This window comes from Chrysemys picta, chromosome 4, assembly GCF_011386835.1.
Source record: "Chrysemys picta bellii isolate R12L10 chromosome 4, ASM1138683v2, whole genome shotgun sequence".
Classification (NCBI taxonomy): domain Eukaryota; kingdom Metazoa; phylum Chordata; order Testudines; family Emydidae; genus Chrysemys; species Chrysemys picta.
This window is the reverse complement of record NC_088794.1, coordinates 132,573,360-132,594,902: the sequence shown is the minus strand read 5'-3', so window position 1 is coordinate 132,594,902 and position 21,543 is coordinate 132,573,360. Positions and strand designations below refer to the sequence as shown.

Sequence of the window (21,543 nt, the reverse complement as noted above, 5' to 3'; positions counted from 1 at the left end):
GTTCCAAGTTCAGAGTTCTCTTCAATTACTAAATTGCTTTTCTTTACTCCCACCCAATTAAGAACTTAACATTTTTGATGGAGAAAGATGGCAAGTTTCACAGGCAGCACTTCAATGGTGTTCTTCTATGAAAAGTGATCATACAAAAATTAGAACTGACCAAAAAACAGAATTTCCACTGCATAGGAAAGTGCAACGTTTTGACATTGGTTTTCCTCCCAAAATGGGAAGAAGGTTGAAATATCAAAGCTTTTTGCAGAAAAAACATTGATTTGGAAACATTGGAGCCAGTGCAATGCCTCATGTGAATTGAAGTTTTGGTACTTCATGCTCTTATTCTCTCCCTGTGGGCCAGGATCCCCAGCCAGAATCTCTCTCCTGTGATGCACTGCAGCCTCTCCTTTGGCAGATTCATTGCAGTGCATGATGGGAGATATAGTCGGGTCAGACAGCCTGGACAGTAGAGGAGAATGGGGGCCTGAGGCATCCAAACCACGTCTCTCATGAAGCACCACAGTGGTTTAAGTGGATGCAAACATAAATGGTTACTCAATCCAGCCTGAAATAAAAAGTTGAGATTTATTTTTAATTTTCCAGCAGTTAAAGTTTGGGCAAAAATTGACATTTTCCTGTAGGAACCACAGGCTCCAGTGAAAATGGGACCTTTTTACACAGCAGATCTCTTCCTTTTGTGTATTCAAAATCATACCCACTTACTTCCTGCAGCCACCACTACAGAGCAGAGTCGTGGAGGCTGACAGGTACTGGGGCGGGGGAGGGTTGGCTCTTCCCTCTCAACCCACATACCAGTCAGCGCAGCAGAGGTGGGAAGTTGCTGTCAAAATTTGCAGCTGGTATAGGCCAACAGGAAACTCTGTCCTAAGAACAAGAGGGAAACAGGAAGGGTGATCTGTACCTCAAAGGGTGTGTCTGAAGCACAATGCCTCCCAGGGCTACTCCTGGAGTGGAGAAGTTTAAACACACACATCCCCACCCCCGATTGCTCAGGACTATGCCTAAGTCACAATCTAGCCATATATATATATATATTTATTGTACCTTTATTTTCCCTTCTTTCTAGTGAATGCTTGGAAAAGCAATTATACACCTGAATTTGTTACTTGCACTGCATCTGCTAGTACTTAATTGAAAATATACAAAAGGAGGGTGAATTCAAAGGACAAGAAGTGTCGAAAGATAAGAGAAATGCCTCTTTAATCAGCCCCATGCTTCAACAAGGAGAATGTACCCAACTGGTCTGATATGCTGTGTTGCCCTATATACTTTCCTTCTACATGTATCTTGGAAGGACATTTGCCTAAAGAAAGTGGTACATCAGTTACTGCCACCTTTCCTCCCTACCCTCCCCCCCATATTTTCCATTTCCACTTGGAGAATAAGTATTTCTAAATATCTCAGGAGCAGAATGGAAATATAAAATCTCAGTCCATGTGTGATTAAATTGAGGGCCTGATCTTTTACACAGGTATAAATGAGACATGATTCCATTGAGGTGAATGGACAGAAAAGCAGTTTGTGGTAATCATGTTTTCTGGTTCTGTTTTCTTTTTGCAAATTACTGTGGTATACGCCTAACTGATCAAGCTCACTAATAGTGTCACAAATCCCCTTCACGCAGGCATCACACAGAGAGCTAATATGCCAAGTGCTCCTGGACAAGAGAGCTGAGCCTACTCAACATCTAAGGAACTTGAAATTCAAAGACAGAACCAAATTTCCTTGTGAAATCTAACACAGAGCAAACCCCACCTCCTTTTGTTATTTGGAGTGGAAAGAAAAGAACTTTCAAACAGTGAAAAAATGACTTTTGACAGCAGTTAGATTCATTCAGAGGAAATTCTGGCAACAAATGTAATGCGAAAGAAAGATAGGATGGGAAACAGATGCACTGCCGCATGGAGACAGCAGCTCTAATCAGAAAACATGCTTCAAATACCAAACCCCACTGCTACCTGTTAATTCTATTGCCAAGAACGCAAGAACAGCCATAAATCTCTTCTTTGCTTCTGGCTCATTAGAGCAGTCTGCTAGGTTTAATGCTAGAATTGGAACTGGAATACCAAAGCTGAAGTCCCTCAAACGTGGCTTGACTCTAGATTCTAATTAGAAATTCTCAGTTTATACCCAGCTTTGTAAGATGGATCTGAACCAGAATACTGCATCCAAACCCTCTCAGCTGGGTGGAGATTTTGCTTAGGCCCATCTCCATTTAATGCCACAAACTGATTTGATGCTAATGCATTTGTGTTACTGAGTAGATCACATATTGGAATATACTATATTGTATAACACGTTTAAAAATAAATTGTCAACCACTTGGTCTTTTATCATTCTAGCCATGCTTTGGTGCTTTGTTTGCACCTCTAATGTCATCTGCTTCTAGCTATCTTTGCTAAGGCTTGTCAAAAATTTTCCATGGCAACTTTTTTCAATTAAAAATAGGGTTTTTGACCAAACAAAAGTTTTCGAGGAAAGTATCTGCTGGCCTTAATTTTCAATCTATTGACAAAATCAAAATTTTCTGCAGACGCACACCCTGATTTTCCTATCCGTTCTAATCTTTGCACTAGAGTAATGCCAGAGTATATGTAAATATTGGGAATAGCTGAATGCCGATTATGCACTTCACAGCAATTAACAGACATGATCCCAACAGAAAAATTCTGTGGTAGCAAGCTAACTTTTTATTTAAATATATGAATAAGGAGCTGTGTTTTTTAACAGGCATTCTGAGCCTAGTAGAGTTAGTAGATTTGTGAGTAGGGTAATTATTAGACAGCTTGGAAGAAGTTAAACATTGTTATCTGGGGGCAGAGGGGAAATAAATTTTTAGATAATGGCTCCTAAAGACATCCTTAGGAAATCAGTTAAAAAAAGTTATCTTTTATCCTTCACAACCCTGTACACATTTACCATGTTGCATTTGATCCTGGAAAATCCAGTCTCCTTACTGGATGAAGAAAAAGAGCAAAGAAGCCTGTATGCAGGGCCGGTGCAACCCATTAGGCGACCTAGGCGGTTGCCTAGGGCACTAGCATTTGGGGGTGGCATTTCAGGTCCTTGTCAGCATTTAGGCGGAGGGAGCTGGGGCAAGGGGGCGCGGGGAGGGCCACCTGCAACAAGTAAGGGGGGGAGGTGGCACACAGGGGAACTCCCCGCCCCAGCTCACCTCTGCTCCCCCTCTTCCCCTGAGTACACCGCCCCGCTCTGCTTCTCTCCCTCCCAGGCTTGCGGTGCCAAACAGCTGATTGGCGCCGCAAGCCTGGGAGGCGGGCGAAGTGGAGCAGCGACGGCGGGCTCGGGGAGGAGGCAGAGCAGAGGTGAGCTGGGGCGGGGAGCTGCCGCACAGCTCCCCGGGCAGGGGGAGTGGGGAGCTGCGGCGGGGTGGGGCGGAGAGCTGCCACAGGGCTCGGAGGGTGGGGGGGGGGCACAAGGTGGAAGTTTTGCCTAGGGCGTGAAACATCCTTGCACCTGCCCTGCATGTATGGGGAATTAAAATTGCTTGATGCAAAGCTGCTGTCCTCCAGATCACATAAGGCCATCTTTTCAATTTCTGTGGCTTATTGAAATACAGATTTAAAGGCATATTTGAATGCATGGTAAGCACCATGGCTGAACACAGGAAGTTTAGCTCCTGTAGGCTTCATTCAGGCACTGAGAGGAGTATTTAAAGAAAAGCCAATAAAAGATCCACTGAGGTTTGGGTGGTGTCTATAGAGAGAAGGGCTGACAAAGATGCTGAGCAAGTTCTCATGCATTTAGCTGATGAAAGCCATATGTTACTGTCATTGGATCGAGCATCCAGTGGAGAGTTACAGGAATAGACTGTATACCCAAAACAAGGGGGATAACCACCGGCATTAAGGTAGAGAGACCTTTAGCCTGAAACTACTGTAGCAGAAGCTCCTTGATCAGGACATGCAAATGAACAAGGACAGACACAGGGATAAAGTTTAAGCAGCAGGCCACAACTAACAAACTTAAGCTTGCTCTGCTGAATCCTCTCACACACACTCTCTCCCCACCCCCACATGAAGGAGACAAAAGGTACCAGTGAGGGACCTGGGTCTGCAAAGACTTCAGCTCTCCCCTTTTCCCACCAGCAAAATCCCAGGTGTTTTATTGCTGGGTGCTGGCCTTTTGATCCAAACAGGACACTGGCCACAAGTTGAGACCAAGTAAACATTCATAGAGTTTTTAATACACTCTACCTTGATAGAATGCTGTCCACGGGAGCCAAAAAATCTTACCGTGTTATAGGTGAAACCACGTTATATTGAACTTGCTTTGATCCACCGGAGCGCGCAGCCCCGCCCCCCCCCGAGCACTGTTTTACCGCATTATATCCGAATTCATGTTATATTGGGTAGTGTTATATCGAGGTAGAGGTGCACTAAATTTCTAAATCCTATTCCTATTTAACCTGTGTCTCCATGATGAAATGGATAAAGGGAAAGAAAACCTACCGGGCATCAGCCAATTTGGCCTGATAGGAAAGATTCTTTCCTGACATGATATGCAGGTGATCAGGCAGATGCACAACCACCTAAAAAAGTGGTTCCCATCATATATAAATAGGGGAAGAAAGGTGAGTTCCAATGAAGTGGGGCCAGAGGCTTGAGAAGCCCCAGGAAATTTACAGTAATAATCGTGAGAAGCAAGAGCCAATCAGCTCACATCTATCTGGCTGGCCAATGGACAGCAGCACAGCCAGGGGGAAGAGGGACCTATCCCTGAGTACACTACCCCTTTCATTCTAAAACTGGCCAGCACCTTATAGATCCAGTTACGTCTCCCATCCATTAAACCAGTGGGTGGTAGCATAGCAGTAGTCTCTACAGGCATAGTATGGTTTATAAAGCTACTGCGACCAGCTTGTCCCACTGGCTACATTGCTTTGCCTTTCTGCAGTGTGGACAGAAGAAGTAATTTGCTGTTGGCAGGTATGGCACCAGTCAAAGTTTTAATATAGGATGGCACTACAATGGAGGACAAAGCACTGTGTAAAGGTTGTCTGTCCATGAATGGTTAAATACTAGTCTTAAGCACAAAAGCAAAATTCTCTTCGTCCCATAACAATTTGAGGGTTCCCCCCCCCCCTCCTCTATTTATTTAATACACTGGCACCATTTGTATAATAGATGAAAGTTTCAAAATAATGGTTTAGATTGTGATCAGTTTCTAAAGACTCACAGTGAGACGAAGTACTACATATTAATGCCTGTGGCACATTTACCATAGCATGCTAGAATTCACAAAACTAGTAAATAATCCTGTATAGCCCTTAATTACTGTTTATTAAAAAATAAGCATTGGCAAGTAATTTACGAGTACCATATTTGCCAAACAAGCTTACACAATCCAATAAAGCTGAAAACTACCCTTCTGGCAAATTTCTTTTATTTTACAAAATATAGCTGCATTTAAAAAAAAATTTCAAATGAACATTCCTTGCTCTGTAATCTGATTATGTTAAAGTTTTATTTTGGGAATGAGAAATTCACTTGGCAACACAGATACAACATATTTATTCTGTACTTCCCAGCACAAATTACAGCAAACGTATGCACGAACATCAAAGCCAGGCACAGGTAATAAGTTCAATAAACTTTACATATTGTTACAAAACTCTGTAAGTTGCTGCAAGGCTTTCAAGGAGTCTAGATGGCGGTGTAGTTCTTGGTGTAGTTAGTGAGTTTGATCTTCTCTGGGAAAATTATGTTAACGGAAAGGTTTTCCCCATTGTTAGATTGAAGAAAGCAATTCTTTTTCTTGCGTAGGAGATGGCTATATTTGGCATTAGCAAGCCACATTTCACATTTGGAAAAAAATACAATCGCAGTTGTACCCAACACAACAAGACATGTAAGCAAGCCTAGCACAATGAAACATATCACCTGACTTTTATTAAGCAAGGGGTCTGTGTTTTGGATTGTTTCTTTCATTGTTATCTTCAAGACTTTATGTTCTTGGTGAGGTACTGACTTCGGATGAGCATTTGGTGGTAGATTATAACTCTGCCCATGTTTGGCCTCTGTATTCACACCATGGAGACTTGTGTTTCTGTTAAGATATGTGCAGGTTACACCAACAAATTCTGGCTTACAAACGCATTCAAATCGTCCTTCAGGATGCTCATGACACGTTCCTCCATTCTCACATGGGCTGCTAGCACAGAATATGACATGGCTGCTGCAGGATTTGCCCATATAGCCAATAGGGCAATGACAGTTGAAGCCTCCACCAATATCCGTGCACGTTCCTCCATTTTCACATGGGTTGGGTTCACAGTCATCTACATCTATTTCGCAAAAATTGCCAGCAAAACTTGGAAGGCACAAACAGGAGGCATGAGGTGCAAATCCATTGTCATCAACACATGTTCCCCCATTCTGACAGGGAGAGCTGGAACACAAGACAAAAACAGATGGGAGTTTAAAGAAAATGTAAGTGAAATAAGCAGATATGCAACATTTCAGATAATTAAAAAGGAGTAATTTTCTTTACTAGATAATGAGCCATGTCAATTCTTGGTGGAATGTCATTGACGTCCATGGAGTTGCATCAAGCATGAATTTTGTCCAACATGTTTATCAATATACACTGTCCCTCTAATATTCCAACATTGATTACAATCTCTTCTGCACATCCTAATGTACAAATCCTCTCTGAAGAGATTTATACCTGTTTTTGAAATTAAGCTGCCCAGTGTGTCTGTCTGGTTAGATCTAGAGATCTGAGGAATGGTTGAGTAGATATTCAGACCACAGTGAGCAAAGATACTGCCAGCATGGCTTTGTTTTTCCTCAGCAATTAGTTCTAACACAATCTAGGTATTATATATTCAGTATAAAATATCAACAAGCATAAGCTGATGTGGAGACGTTTATTTTTATTTTACGTCTATAGCATAGTCATACCCTGTACATTCAAGAGCCTGGAAGAATTCAGGGCACTTTGAAACCTCAAAGCACTGAAAACAATTCAAACATTTCCATTGTTATTTGAATAAATACATTAAGTGAGAATAATTTTGTCAAAAGAAATCATATACAATCAAAACTGTTATTTCAAAGGGATTGGGGAGGCAGTTGCTCAGGAGACTGGTAACAAGGATACCAAACTTTTCACATCTAGGTCCCAAATTTGAATGGACCCAGGTCAGTAGTGTTCAAAAGTTGGTTCCATCTCATGGCTGCTTGGTTGCCTGTGTGAAATTACCTTATTCCAATTCCTACTAGATAAGTGTTCACAGTGCAAAAGCCAACCCAGTCAGCATCCTCCTTGATAGTCTTCACAGAAAAGCTAAGGACATGGAAACTGGAGAATGCTCTCAGTTCTAGAGGTGGTTCATTCATATCAGGGCTAGGAGACACTGATTGTTTTGCTACACCCTTTCTGTGGAAGGGAAGAGGACTTCATCCTCCAGGAATATGAATTCAGCATATTTCATTGGTACTAAATTAACTCAAAAGCTATTAAAAGAAGATTGTACTAAGAGCAATCTCAGAGGACTCAGAGAGCTAGAGTGGCAGCCAGATAAGGGAAAGTAATGGAGAAATTATGCAAAAGCAGAGAGCTATCAGCTCCTCAGACTGCATCAATATAGTCAACACTGAAAACATTCACAATGACTTGTTTCGGGAATTTTTCTTCCAGAAGTATTTTTATGTGCTGATCCCTAATGTAACCCTGAATATCCCATCAGAATTTAAATATGAACACATTATCACAAACCATTTAAAGCTAAATAAGTTAACTTAGAAATGTTAGCACAGAGGCCTACAAGCTCCAAGCATCCCTCCTGGCTATGGTAAGAGATTGTTAGTATGTAGGCAAGAGTACCATGAGGCCTTACACAAGTTATGTCAGAGAAACAATAGATATTACTAACAGCTACAAATTAAATTGCTTATAGAGTGGAAATAAGCTTAAGAGTATGACCTATTTTTATAACTGCTTAAGGTTGTTTTGTGCCTTGTAGTTGGCTATGCTGTGTGAACAACAAGTTATGAAGTTGTAACCAAAACCACAAGAAAGAGCATGTAGGATGGAAGCATTTAAGAAGAACATTATTCACCTTGTGTATAACCACAATATGACATTAACATATGATCGGCCAATTTATTAAAACGTTCCAAACCACAAAGGACACAGTGAAATGATTGGTTAAGAGTTGTTTTAGGGCATAATTCATTTGATAATAAGTCTATAAAAACCTATAGAATTTTAAATCATTCTGGGACAGGGTGAGATGCAGACTGACCCCCTCACCTCCCAACTGGTCGGTGAGTACCACCTTTCTGTTATGTGCTGTTCTATTTGTAGTTAGAGAAATCTGACTTAATAAACTAGTTTGAGCTTAGTATTTGATGCGTCACTGACTTACACATTGAACAGAACCCACTACATCTCTTTCCTAATTTGGACTATATTAGTATTCCAGAGAGAGCTGCCTGAGCGTCCCAAACAGGCTCAGGCCCAAAAATCTATCATAGCGCAATGTGGGCACAGCTCAGGTCCAAGCCTCCCAGACTCAGGTCATTTCCCCTGGACACCGGGCCAGATCCAGTAGGTAGCATTCAGGAATATTTTATTATAATTATTGTGAAGTTCAGGAACTCATCTGTAGTAACTTATGAACACTGTATGTGACCTAGTTATTGGGATAGTTACTGTATGGCTATATTGTGTTATTGGAATATTTATTGTATGTAGCGTGATCAGATGTTCTGATTTTATAGTGACAGTCCCAGTATTTGGGGCTTTTTCTTATATAGGCACCTATTACCTCCCCAACCCCCTGTCCCGATTTTTCACACTTGATATCTGGTCACCTTAACTGAATGCATATGTTGGTTTACTTTAATAGCAGGTTTCAGGGTAGCAGCCGTGTCAGTCTGTATCCTCAAAAAGAACAGGAGTACTTGTGGCACCTTAGAGACTAACAAATTTATTAGAGCATAAGCTTTCGTGGGCTACAACCCACTTCTTCGGATGCATATAGAGTTGTTAACAAGTAGGAAGGCCACATGATGGCCCCATATACGCACATTCGGAGGTCGGTAAGACACAATGCCTGAGCTATTAGCTGTGAAGATGCTACTTTCAGGCTAGAGCCAAGTCACAAGTCTTGTTTTGCCAGGCTGGGACTGATGAAATCAAAAGGAGCAAAGACAAGGTAAAACATCTCCTTCTCCTGAGATCAGGCAGTTGTCAGGGAGCTGTTCATAGGGTACAGGCTGACAAAAACACAGACACTTACCTGGGGTTCTAAAGGAGTTAGGCCGTCCTATGCGTTAAGTAAGACGATGTGTGTAGCCCTTTTCTTGGTTTAAAATCCGTTTTGTCTTATGCTTTTTTTGTTCTTACTGTTCAGATTAAACAAGACTGTGTTTTAAGAAAGCTGTCTAGTTCTTCTAGTTAGCACTGATCACAAGTCATCAAAGGGAAGACTTGCAGGTGCAAAACTCAGTCAGGCCACATGGTGCTGAAGTTCAAGAGTGGGAGAATTGTGGGTTCACCCCAGAAAAAGGTAAGGGCATGAGGCCTAACAGCTGCGGGGGTACACTCAGAACAGAGAAGGGGTCAAAGGTGCAACTAGCCCTGTATCATGACAGTTTCAACATATTACAGTGGCACCCAGAGACTCCAATCAGATCAGAGCCCCACTGTACTAGGTGCTTACAAAACACATAAACAGGAGACAGACTATCGCCCCTCCATAACAAAACACATACCTGCAGAGCAGTGATTGGAATTGTGTCCTTCCAATTCCTAAAAGCCAAACCTCTACTGTCTGAGTTAAAGGAAGATTTCTGTTAGGCCTTTGTTATGCCACCAATTCCCTTACCGAGCATGGCACATCAGCCATCCTTACATTGTAAACAGCAACCAACCAATGAAGGTAAAATACTCACACATACACAAAATACCCAACCTGGCCCCACTGAAGTCAATGGCAAAAATCTTCCACTGACATACCAGAGCACAGGTTTGGAACAAAGTCATAGACTTATAGACTTTAATGTCAGAAGGGACCATCATTATCATCTACTTTGGCCTCCTGCACATTGCAGGCCACAGAACATTGCAGGCCTCCATAATAAAATGCACGAGGATTAAAGGTCCTCAGATATTAGGAGAATGTGAGAAGACCCTTGACAGAACAGAACAGATTCCTCCTAAGGACAGCTCCTCAACTAGAGCTGGCTGTATTTTTTCAAATTTCATTAAAAAATTATTCACAATTTTTTCATCATTTTTCAGACAGTTCTGTTCCCAGCTATTTCATTAAAACCTAGTGACAGCCGAGTCATGGACAAAATGTGCAGCCAAAAAGCCACAATAAGACAAAACTCACAGACAATAGGTTCCTTAATGAATAGGTTCATTCCTTAAAGTCTATGTTCCCCATAGTAATTTGAGTTCAACCGTTAATATAGAGTTTATTGTATCAGAATACTGCCAGCCTTCATCAATGAGTAAAAGCTTGAATTTAACTAAATTATATTCCTTCTAATCCCTTGTTGCTGTTTCAGCCTCTTAATGTTTATCTGTCCAAATCTTTTGTTACATGCTTAATTAAAACAGGTATCCATATTTCAGACATTACATTCTTAATTGATTTTATTTACTGGTACTAATTTCCTTTAATTTGTACATTATAGATGATTTACCTTACAATACAGGTCTAAGGAATAGTTAGTATCTTGCATGTAAACACACGCCAGTTGTCTACTTGATGGGCCATGTTGTCAGACATATGCACATGCATTTTTCTGCCTAACTTGTACATGCAGATATTGTGACTGCATATTCAGTTATGGCAAATGAGCATACAAATGACTAATTAGACACATGACTGGCCAGTTTTACACATGCTTACTGTGACTGCATGAGAAAATCTTCCAAACAGCCAGTTAGTTAAGTACTTCAGAAAGGGAATCCATTTAAGTCAATGGAATTCTTTCCCTGGATTTTGTTGGGCTTTGGATCAGGACCAATAAATATCAGAAAGGCAGTTTTACAAATGTGAATAAATAAATGGCCACTTGGATGCCAGCTACCTGGAACACTGCCATAACAGAGGTTAATGGAGATGCTTGAGCTGGGGATGCCTTTGTACAGATGAGAAGGAGCTGCAGGAAGGCTGTTCTGCGCAAGAGCCCTTCACTATCAAATACAACCCTCTCCTCCCTCCAGTCCCATCCCACTAATCCAATTTGTTGACTTTTAGGTCTTTCAACACTGCAGCTGTGAGTGTGCATCCCAGCTTGAGTGGATGGACACATGCTAGGCCTGCTTGAGTGAATGTGCTAAAAATAACCATGTAGCCAGGAATAGCACAGGCAGTATCTCGGGCTAGCCACCTGAGTTCATACCCAGGGAGACCAGGTGGGTTTGTACTCAGGCAGCTAGCTGAGCTGCTGCCTGTGCTATCCCCAGCAACACTACTATTTTTAGCACATTAGTTCAAGCAAAACTAGCACATATCTGTCTACTCAAGCTGGGAAGCACACGCCCAGCTGCAGTGTCGACATACCCTTACAGCATGCTGCCAAACTCACCAATTTGGACAGGCATTTCGGGAAGCCTGAGATTTGGTGGGTTTAGCTGAGCATAGAGGCAGGGGCTAGGAGGAATGTGGGTGACTAGAAGAGAGAAACTCCCTGTCCTCTCCGTGGCCTGAGGAAGCAGTGCGCCCCCCACCCCTTCTCTTCCTCTGCTGATTTAATGAGAATGTCTCCTCTCATTTAACCACTACACTGGGTGTAGAGTTTTGTGGGAGTTCAAATACCGTGGTGTTGCAGGCAGGGTTATTTTGTGCTGAGGGAGGTTGTTGGTTGGCTACTGCTCTTTTGGTCTTATATTTTTAATTATTGGATTATATTTTTGGATTATATTTTTAATTATTTGTTAAGAGCACCTAGAACATTCTTTTGATGTTTGAAACTGTAAATAAACCCAATCATAATATTACTACAATATTTGCAATTTTGAATATTTGAGGTTCAAATTATGCACACAAACTCATGCTAAAAATTTGACCATATTTATATAATAGGAATAGATCAGAATTAGTAGATTTGAGGCTAGAAACAAATAGGCTAGAAACTAAACTACCATATAGGCTGAAAAGTTATGTGCTACAAAGCAAACATTTTATGATTTAAGAAAGAAAACCAGAGAAAAATTTAGCAGGACTGTATATTTATATCAGAAATCAATATTTACCCATTAATAATGCAGGGTCCTTTTTTCAGATGGCAGTTTTTTCCTGTAAATCCCTTGGCACACAAACAAATATATCCTCCATCTCCACTCTCTATGCATGTTGAGTTATTGGTGCAGGGTTTTGAAGAACATGGGTGAATATCTGTGTCAACAAAAACAGACAGTTTTGTTACATCAAAACACCATTAGTCGTAATGTTAAATATTTAGCATGTGAGAAATCAGGGCCTACTTTATCATATAAGAGCCATTAAATAGTAAACAATGCAAAAAGACTAAGTGCATTTTTAATGGTCCTTCATCCTGTATTGCATATATTTTGATTTATTCTTCTCTCTAATGGACGGCAGATTGTTCAGTTACTTCATAGGCACTGTCAACTTGTTCCCCACCCATTAGCTCTCACTTTGTGAAATACACTTGGATTGTTTCGCTTTATGAATAAGTAATATTAACAATAAAAAGTTAGTGGTGGGGGGAGAGCTACTCATTACTATAAACACCACCTCACATTCCCAACTACTTCATGCATGTAAGTCAGATAAAGCAATGGGCAATCTAAAAATGGTATATTTACAAATTTCTCCAGATTGCCTGATGTTTGAAGTCCTATAATAAGCATTTTACATTTTAAAAGAGATAACTGGTATTTGTAGTAACAAAACACAGGAGCTGTTTAAGAATTTAGATTTTCTTGGGCAGAGAGGGTGTCAGCAAATGCCAATTTAGTTGAAACTGAAACTTTTCTTAGGAGTGGGCTGGTTTCAATGAAAATTCATTGGAAAGGTTTCTTGGGTCCTGATTGGAAATTCTGGGTAAAACCAGAAAAAGAGAGAGAGAGAGATACCTCGACCCCACAATAAGTAACATCAATGGTTATGGCACTCATCTGTGATGTGGAGAACCCAGATTCAAGTCCTTGCTCTGCCTGATGTTGAGCAGGGACTTGAGCCTGGGTCTTCCACATCCTTAAGCACCAGGTTCTTTGCTATTCTGGCATCACGGTGTCTGTCTCAATCTCTCCTGTTGGCCCTATACAACTTTGTATACCTAATTAAATATTCATTGGGCCAGAGCGAGAGTGACTGTAGAGATCGGTGGCTCACCTAGGATGTGGATGATGCAAGGACTTGAACTTGCATCCTTCAAATTGCAGGTAGATACCCTAACGATTGGGCTATTGGCTACTGTGGGAGGCTTTTTGTTTACATGAAAAACTTTGAAAGGTCTCAGTTTCATCCCGGTGCAGAATGGGAACATTTTTGTGGGATGGGAAAACTGGTTCCAGCCCAGCTCTACAAAACACCTTTGAACCTCAACTTGTCCCTCTCTCTGTGGTGTAGTCTTTGCTGGTTGGCATTTACCTCTTACATCAGGTGCCAGAAGAGTGGACCCTATTATATTTTTGCCTTGTAAGTCACACACCTAATCTTTCACAATTACCCTCTTAGACTGAGTCTCCTCCAGAGCAACTATTGAAGATTTAAAAGGAAATAAATAAATAAATGTAGGTTTGAACCAAGATAGCATGGCAGCTGCTGTGAGGTCTTGCAACTTGCTGTGAATTTTTGCAAGCTCATGCATGCGTTTTGAGTGACAGCACAATGCGCATACTTTTTTTCTAAAGTGATAAATAAGGATGTCATGAGTATTAAATTCTACTTCCCACCTAAACCCACAGGATAATATGAACCTAGAGGAATATCATGAGGCAATGTAAAATATTAACTATAAACTTTGTCCAGTTACAATAGTAAAATGCTCTTCCCCCTGTATAGGGGCCTATTATCCACTATCATAGTCTGTCCCGATTGCCGCACTACCGCTTTATGTGAACTTTTGTGTGTAAACAGTGGTTTCCACAAGGACCAAAATAGCCTCGGCTGCGTTTTGCAGCAGTGTTGTGTGCCCATTTTGGCAAGCTTTAAGGGCAGCTAACCAAACACAGCCCTGATACGTGAGAAAGGAGATATCCTGAAATAGACACACATTCAATAACATTAAATAAGAAATGTATAAGAAGAAAATAAGAAAGGAAAGAAAATAAGACATATAACAGCTCACTAGCTAGGAAAGTGACACACAATCATTGAGCCTATAGGAATAAATTCACTACTTTAAAAAAAACAACATTATTCTTGAATTTCCCCCCCACTCTTCTCTCAAATGACTGATGAGCTGTGGAATTTCTTACCACAAGAGATAACTGAGGCCCAGAGCTTAAGAGAATTCAGAAAAGGATTAGACATTTACATGGATAAAAATATCTACAGTTGTTTTACATAGAATTAAAATAGCACATACAAAGAGTTAAACCCTCATGCTTCAGCAATCACTAATTGTTTTAATTAGGAAGAAACTTCCCCAGTAGCAGTTCACTGGAGGGTTTCTTGCACCTTCCTCTTAAACATCTGGCACCGCTCAGTATCAGAGACCATTAGATGGACCATTGCTTTGATCTGCTGTGGGGACTCCTATGTTCCAAATGAGCTGTCATTAGGGTACCTGCCACATATTCTGAATGCCATAGTTACTATAATGGCACTAATTTTGTGGGCTTTTGCCCTGGTTTCCATAGAAACAAACCAGCCACACTAGGGGAAAATTTTCCCCCTTTGTTTTGAAAGTGATTCTGTGTGGTACATACACCCACTGTGGCATGTCACAAAGCTAGCTCAAGAAAGAGAAACCCTCTGTAACAGGGTGGCTTTCACCACAGGCTGGGGCTAAGCCAACCCTAATTATAGCATGAGTCTCACCTGAGAGGAATCAAGTGATTTTGGGGTAAAAGGAGCAGGAGGGTGCAATAAAGGGGGAGGAAGCCTAGGAAGCTGTGGCAGAGTTTGGAGAAAGTGAGGAGAGGCTCCTGCAGTGAAGACCCAGAGGCCAGGAGAGTTGCCCCAGGCAGGAAGGCCTGGGAGAAGGAAGAGAAACCTTATGTTTGTGTGGATTTAGGAATGGACCTTGTTTGGGGATTTTGAGTTTTATTTGCATTTTATTTTATATTTTGACCAAGAAAAAGCTTGAAGGGAAATTTTATTTGAACAGTCCAAGTGGGGAAACTGAGGTAGTCTGCCTGTAGCCTGACCCTAGGCCATGAGGGGGTGCATGAGAGGTGGCCAACCTGGTTACACCCTGACACATGTGTACAGGTTTTAAATATGGGGTTGGATCCTGCAAAGTGCTCTACCCTCTGGCCTTGATCCGGTAAAGTGTCAAGCATATACTCAACTTCAAGCATGTGATTAAATGAGTGAGGGCAGGGCCGGCTCCAGGCACCAGCTTACCAAGCAGGTGCTTGGGGTGGCCACACCAGAGAGGGGCGGCATGTCCGGCTCTTCGGCGGCAATTCGGCTGGCAGTGGGTCCCTCACTCCCGCTCGGAGCGAAGGACTTCCTGCCAAAGTGGAAGTTTTTGTTTGTTTTTTGTTTTGCAAGGGGAGGGGGTGGCTGCTTGGGGCGGCAAAAACCCTGGAGCCGGCCCTGACTGAGGGTATGTCTACATGGGGATAAAAAAAATGCAACTTGCCCAGGTCAGCTGACTCAGGCTCATGAGACTTGGGCCCTGGGAGCTTACAAATTGGTATGTAGACATTCAGTCGTGGGCTGGAGCCGCTTACCAACAATAAACAATGCCACCACCACTGGCCCATTTCCTCATAACAGGCTGGACCAACTCCCAAATCTGAATACCCCCAAACTTTGGGGAAGTTCAACCTGGATCTGAACTCTGGAGCAGGCCCAACTCTATTAAAAACAGAGGCTATGCAAGGAGAAGATTTAGAACAACTATACAGATGCATATTCTAAAACTATACAAACTGGAAATTTATGTGATGCACAATGAAATTTGAGCAAAATATACCAATGCAGTTCAAAATCACCTCCAGTTTCCTCCTTGTTTAATGAGCAAAGTAGCTGCTCAGAATATGCTCACATTTTAACAGTATACATCTATCAAACTAACTACAGACCTCCTCAGCTTTCCCACCATCAGTTTTGCATCCTTTCTAGCTGGCATTCGCTCTCCCTTGACAATGCCAAAGCAGTGGCTGCATACAGAAATGCCGTGGCAAACGTATACAATCTTTAAAAGTTGTGAAAATGGAGGACATTGAGGAGGTGCAACAACTTCCCATAAAAAAGGTGCATTACTTATTAACTTTCTTGATTCTTTAGAGCAACATAGTAAATGTATGTTTTGACCTGGTGTACACTCATAGATATAGACTACCTGCAGGAGCTAAAAATGCCAGTTTAGGTCCATTTGCTTGTGAAAATGTAACTCTGGTTGTCTCCACTTCTCACATGCAAAGATAAAGTGTTAAGGGGGATTCCTTTATAGGTAGGAGTCTAGTATTTTATACTGATTTACTGGATTGGATTTAGTGTTTCCATATGAAAGTCAGTTATTCATACATGCTACCATCCCAAGTTGGGCAGGAGCCTCCTATTTGTCTTGTGGAATCTCCTCTTTCTTCCTAACCTGATCAAATCTGTATTAGTGGTATGTGCTAATGAGTTATAGCAATCCATCACAACTTTATACAACCAGGCAACTGACACCATCTTCCTAACAGAGGAGGGTCCAATCCAATGGCTGAGTAGTTGCTCCATTTCAAGTTATATTGTTTTATTGGATCATGACTATCACGGGTAAAGGCCATCCAATAACAGGGAGGAAGCTTCTCTCTGCTGACCCAATATGAATGAGAGAACATGTCCAGACTAGCTAAATCCATTGGACTGGCATGATTTTCAATATACCTGATATATCCAGACATCAGACAAACGGCTAATTCTATAACTCTGATTATTCTTGACATGTCCTTAGCTGGCCCCAGATTCAAGTTGGCAAAAACTGACTCCTAGTGCTGAGTGAAATAATGTTTGGATGTCTGTAGAGCACGCTGGGTATTACTAAATATAGAGATAATGGGTAATAGTTTCAAATCCACCCAAGTTATTTTCAAAAGCGACTTAGTGACTTAGAACCAGATTTTCAAAGTATTTAGGTGCCTAGAGAACTAGATCAGAAACTAGTGTTATTTTCAGACGTGCCAAACCAGATCAAGTTTCTAACACCCACTGGTTTCAAGTGACTAAGTTCCATTTTCAAAAGTGACAGATTTTCAATGGTATTTAGGTTCCTAAAGATGCAGATAGGTGCCTAGTGGAATTTAAAAACAAAGAGTATCTAACCTACTTAAGTGTTTCTGAAATCTCTCTAGGTACCTATCTGCATCTTTGGTGTCTAAATACCTTTGAAAATCTGGCCCATAAGAGCCCAAGTTTAATTGAAAGATGATGGGATTTAGGCTCTAAGTCACAGACTTTGAAAATGTTACTCAATGAAAATTGCTTAATGAATAAGAATGATTTCTTGAACATCAAGTTACAGAACACAGCAACAAACTAACTTTTGATAAACTAGAAAATGATGAAACCCAGAAGACTGGCAAAAAATATGAGCCCAGTTCTCCTTTTCCACTGGTTTAACACCAATGTAACTCCACTGAATCACTGGAATTTCTTTTGATCTACATTGGTTTGAATGAGGGAAGAATTAAGTGTTATACCTTCAAATAGTTCCATTCAAATCCTTTGCCAGGAAATATTTGGTCAAGCACCAAGCTCATGTATTTATTTCAACTTCTACTACCATATGTACACAATGTTGGATAATGAATTATTTCAACTGATTGAACACACCCACGGGGACTTCTTACATTTACGGAACCAGTGTAGAATTTGTTATTTATCATCTGCATGTGACAATCATAGTTAAAAATGGAATTAGGGTTTTATGCATAATTCTAACAATACCCAGAACTATATTATACAAGATATTGTATGTTTTCACCTAAAATGTGACTGCATAGGGCTTTTTTTCTCTCCCCCTCCCCCCCCCCCAAAAATTCATGTCTCATCGTGTTTTGGGTCAAATATTCATTTTAGAAAGAAAACATCTAGGGAAAAGCTTTTGCATATTTTTAACACCAGATGGAGCTGTAATCACTTCATTTAATCTCTGGGAAACTATGTTGCTCTATTAAAGGAAAGTATTTGCAAACCTATGTCGCAAAGGCTGCCAACCCATCCTTCTTCACAGACACATTGCCATGGTTTGGCACAGCTGCCATGCACACAACCAGGAAAAGGAACACACTGATTACAGAGCGCTCCTTGCCACCCAGGTTGACACCTGAAATAGATACAAGACAGGATACAGAGGTGTTGTTTTTTTTAATAATTACCAGGCAGTTCTCCTTTTAAATGCACAAAAAACGGAATTTGCAAAGATAACACTGCTACATGTAATGCATTTGAAAAAAAAAAGACCTTCAATGAGTATAAAATACTGGGGAAAGAATTAAAGAAAATCAATTCACTTTAGGTGGAAGAAAAACAAATATTTTAAACCTAAAATAACTTAGCCCTCTTAAGTATCTTTCTATAGGTGCTCCTAGGATATTTTCAAAGAAATACTCTAATTCTCAGACGCATCCAGGTTTCTTTAAAATGTTATACAATTCTAGTTACAGTCTGTTAATGGTCTTTCCTTATAGCATCACATTTTCAGCTGGCAAATCATTCTAATTTCTGTCTTTTTTTTTTTTTTTTTTTACAAAAATCATGTATTATTGAAACAATCAATCCCTTCACTAATAACCTCAGCTGGTAGATCTCTTTACCTGCATTCACTAGGAATTTCACAAAATCCATTCACTGGGTGGCAGCCAGGTTTACAAACAACATCTGGGAGAGAGATTTGTAAAGTGTCAGTACTAAAAAGAACCATATCCTCACATTCTATATAGATTATAGATGCTTTAAAACCAACCAAAAATGTATAAAATGTAGATTTGTTCTCATTCTGAAAACAAAATGTAATTTTAAATAAACATATCTCCTAGCAATTCAGCTGATACACCTATTAGACAACTGGAATGGAAGTTCCTCAGAATTGTACAAGTTAAACCACTTTAGCATATCCAAAAATTTTGCAATATTAATATCAATTTACATAAAATTGAAAATTACATAAAGGTCATTTCACACATCACATGATACTCTAATTATACGATTATACTTTTATTTATACAAAAGCACCTTTAGTCAGAAATAATTTGCATTCTAAAAATTTGATGGTATACATGTTGAATCCATTCAACAAGGCTGTGCTATGAAGAAACACTACTTTTGATTAAATTGTATGAGAATAGCAAAAGTTAGTGAAAAAGTCACATTTTCTTTGCAGACAATTGAATGTAAATATTTTAATCTGTTAAATAATCTTAATCTCACATGCAATCATTAACTTCTGAAATAATTAAACTGCAAGACAAATCCCTGCTCACACTCAGTGAGAAGAAAAGCGTCTCTCTAAAATCAATGAGAGAAAATGAGCATTTGGAAGGAACCTGAACTAGAAAAACATGCGTAGGGTAAAGCAATACTAGGTTCTTCAACAGTGGCATTAAAAAAAATTAGCGAGACGACCTCTGGAAAGTTTTTAAAACCGTTACTTGAGTTAAGGTTGCAAGTTCTTTTCATTCATCCCATCAACTGCACGCCACGATGACAAGAGGAAACACTGGGTCTTCTGCATGGTTGTCTAATCGGTCAATTGCCGCTTTCCATGATACTGAGCACAGAGGACACGCTTCCTAGAATATGGCGGGTGTGTTTGTGTGATCTAGTAACGCTTTCCATATTCTCTCGCTTGTAGTGTGTGTGCGCGCATATGACCCAGAGTCTCTCTCGTGGACATATGAACGCACATCCACATACTAGACTCTCCTTCTCTCAAACGAAACCGAAGAGAAGCTGAACAAACTCTTCCCGATCCCACAGACAGGAGCTGGGAGCAGCAGCAGCCGAACGTGTAAGGAAACCAAATCACCCCCTCCCGCCCCCCAACAAGAGCCTGCAGAACTTTCCTCGAGTGACAAAAGTGCCACGAACTTGTCCAGGCTGCGTCCAGCCGCAGCAGCCAGCCGGGCGGCTCCGGCGCGCTCTTACCTGGGGTCACGGGCAGGATGAGGGGAAAGCAGCAGCAGCAGCAGATTAAAGTGACAGCCTGGAAATCCATCACCCAGCATATCAGGGGCGCGCTCCCCACCTACAACGACAGGCACATGCCCGTGGCAGGGCGCCGGGCTGCTCCCCCACCAGCCCAGAGAGGGGATCTGGCATCCGCCCCCCGCCCGCACGCTCCGGGCTCTCTGCTCCGCGAGCTCCGCTGGCCCGGGAAGTGTTGGCACCTGGGGGTGTCTACACCGCCCCTCTGCAGCAGCGGGCGCGGAGACTCCGTCTTTGCTGCAGCGCGAAAGCTCCCTCCTAGCCTTGGCAGCGGCTCACAGGGGATCCGCTGGCACAGTCAGGATCCGGCTTATAATTAAACTTCTACGTGAAAGGGGGAGGGAAGTGGGGGGGGGGGAGAAGAGGCCTCCCCCTTTCCCCCGCTTCCCTCCATCCTCCCCCGCCTCCTCTCCCGGGGGGATCGCATCTGCTCGTGGGCAGGGAAGGGGTCGCCAGGGATTAACTTTGTTTCGGGGGTGGCTCTTCCGCAGGGGGCTTGTGCCGCTCCGCGGAGCTAGCGGGGGCTGCCCCGGCCCTGGGGAGCAGAACGGGGATCCTGTCCTGCGCCCTTCCCCTCTTCACTGCACAGACCGGCCAGGGCGGCTGGCTGCAGCCGCGCTCCTCCTGCTAGTGTCCGGGCAGGCGAGGTGAGTGATCAGCGGGCAGCCCTGCCAGAGCCCCACGCACCGCTTGAGCGAGATCCGGGCCCCAGGGGGGGGGCCACCCGTCCCTGGATTTCAAAGTGCGTATGTGGGTTTTCCTTACATGGGTGCGTTTACTGTCCAAACTGCGGTCAGGCAACGTCCAGTCCCTCATCACCTTCTCCACTGACTAGCGGCCTCTTGGCACCCAGGCTGGACAGTTACAGACGGTTAGATCCACCTTTTCCAGAGTGGCTGCCAATTTTGGGGTGCAAAATTCTGGCACCCTGAATCCCTGGTTGCTTTTGAAAATGTTGGCCTTGTTGTCTAGAGTACTTTGTCTTTCCCCTGCAAAATTGAAAGGGACCCTGCAAAGGAAAAAAATATACCTCCGCACCCTTTCTTGTTTATTTATTGTGCTCAAAGGCAGCTTTCAATAATTCTGGAGATGGGGGAGAGGTTGAAAAGGAAACCACTTTTTCCCAGCCTCTATTTACTTTTCCAATACAACTAGCAGGTTTGTCTGGCCTGTTTTTGCTGGTGAATTCTGTAGATGATTGA

At 41.9% G+C, this 21,543-nt stretch overlaps 2 protein-coding genes across 8 annotated transcripts in view; one reads left to right on the top strand and one right to left on the bottom strand.

Annotated features, from left to right (window-relative positions):
• Positions 1–5,483: 5,483 nt before the first annotated feature.
• On the bottom strand, positions 5,484–20,887 carry DLK1 (delta like non-canonical Notch ligand 1). Of its 3 annotated transcripts, none has more exons than XM_005285796.5 (5): positions 19,786–20,887; positions 18,952–19,015; positions 18,331–18,461; positions 12,259–12,400; positions 5,484–6,426 (listed from the first exon to the last, which is right to left on the bottom strand). In XM_005285796.5, the coding sequence occupies exons 1-5, from the start codon at positions 19,811–19,813 to the stop codon at positions 5,682–5,684; spliced, it is 1,110 nt and encodes a 369-aa protein (XP_005285853.2). In that variant the 5' UTR covers positions 19,814–20,887; the 3' UTR covers positions 5,484–5,681. The 3 variants fall into 3 exon arrangements, with proteins under 3 accessions (XP_005285853.2, XP_005285852.1, XP_005285854.1); XM_005285795.5 differs by having other exon boundaries at positions 20,282–20,887; XM_005285797.5 differs by lacking the exons at positions 18,331–18,461; positions 18,952–19,015 and having other exon boundaries at positions 20,282–20,671.
• BEGAIN (brain enriched guanylate kinase associated) overlaps positions 20,881–21,543 on the top strand; it is a 479,190-nt gene continuing 478,527 nt past the window's right edge. For all 5 annotated transcript variants that reach the window (XM_065595725.1, XM_065595716.1, XM_065595719.1 and 2 more), the window contains exon 1: positions 20,881–20,988. The gene's annotated coding sequence lies outside the window, so the exon portion shown is untranslated. The remainder of the gene's footprint in view (positions 20,989–21,543) is intronic.

Coding starts and splice junctions, on each gene's coding strand:
- DLK1 (XM_005285795.5), bottom strand. CDS start 20,351: ATGGATTTCCAGGCTGTCACTTTAATCTGCTGCTGCTGCTGCTTTCCC. Junction 19,016..20,281: donor CATCCTGCCCGTGACCCCAG/GTAAGAGCGCGC, acceptor TCTCTCTCCCAG/ATGTTGTTTGTAAACCTGGC. Junction 18,462..18,951: donor GAAATTCCTAGTGAATGCAG/GTAAAGAGATCT, acceptor TATCTATTTCAG/GTGTCAACCTGGGTGGCAAG.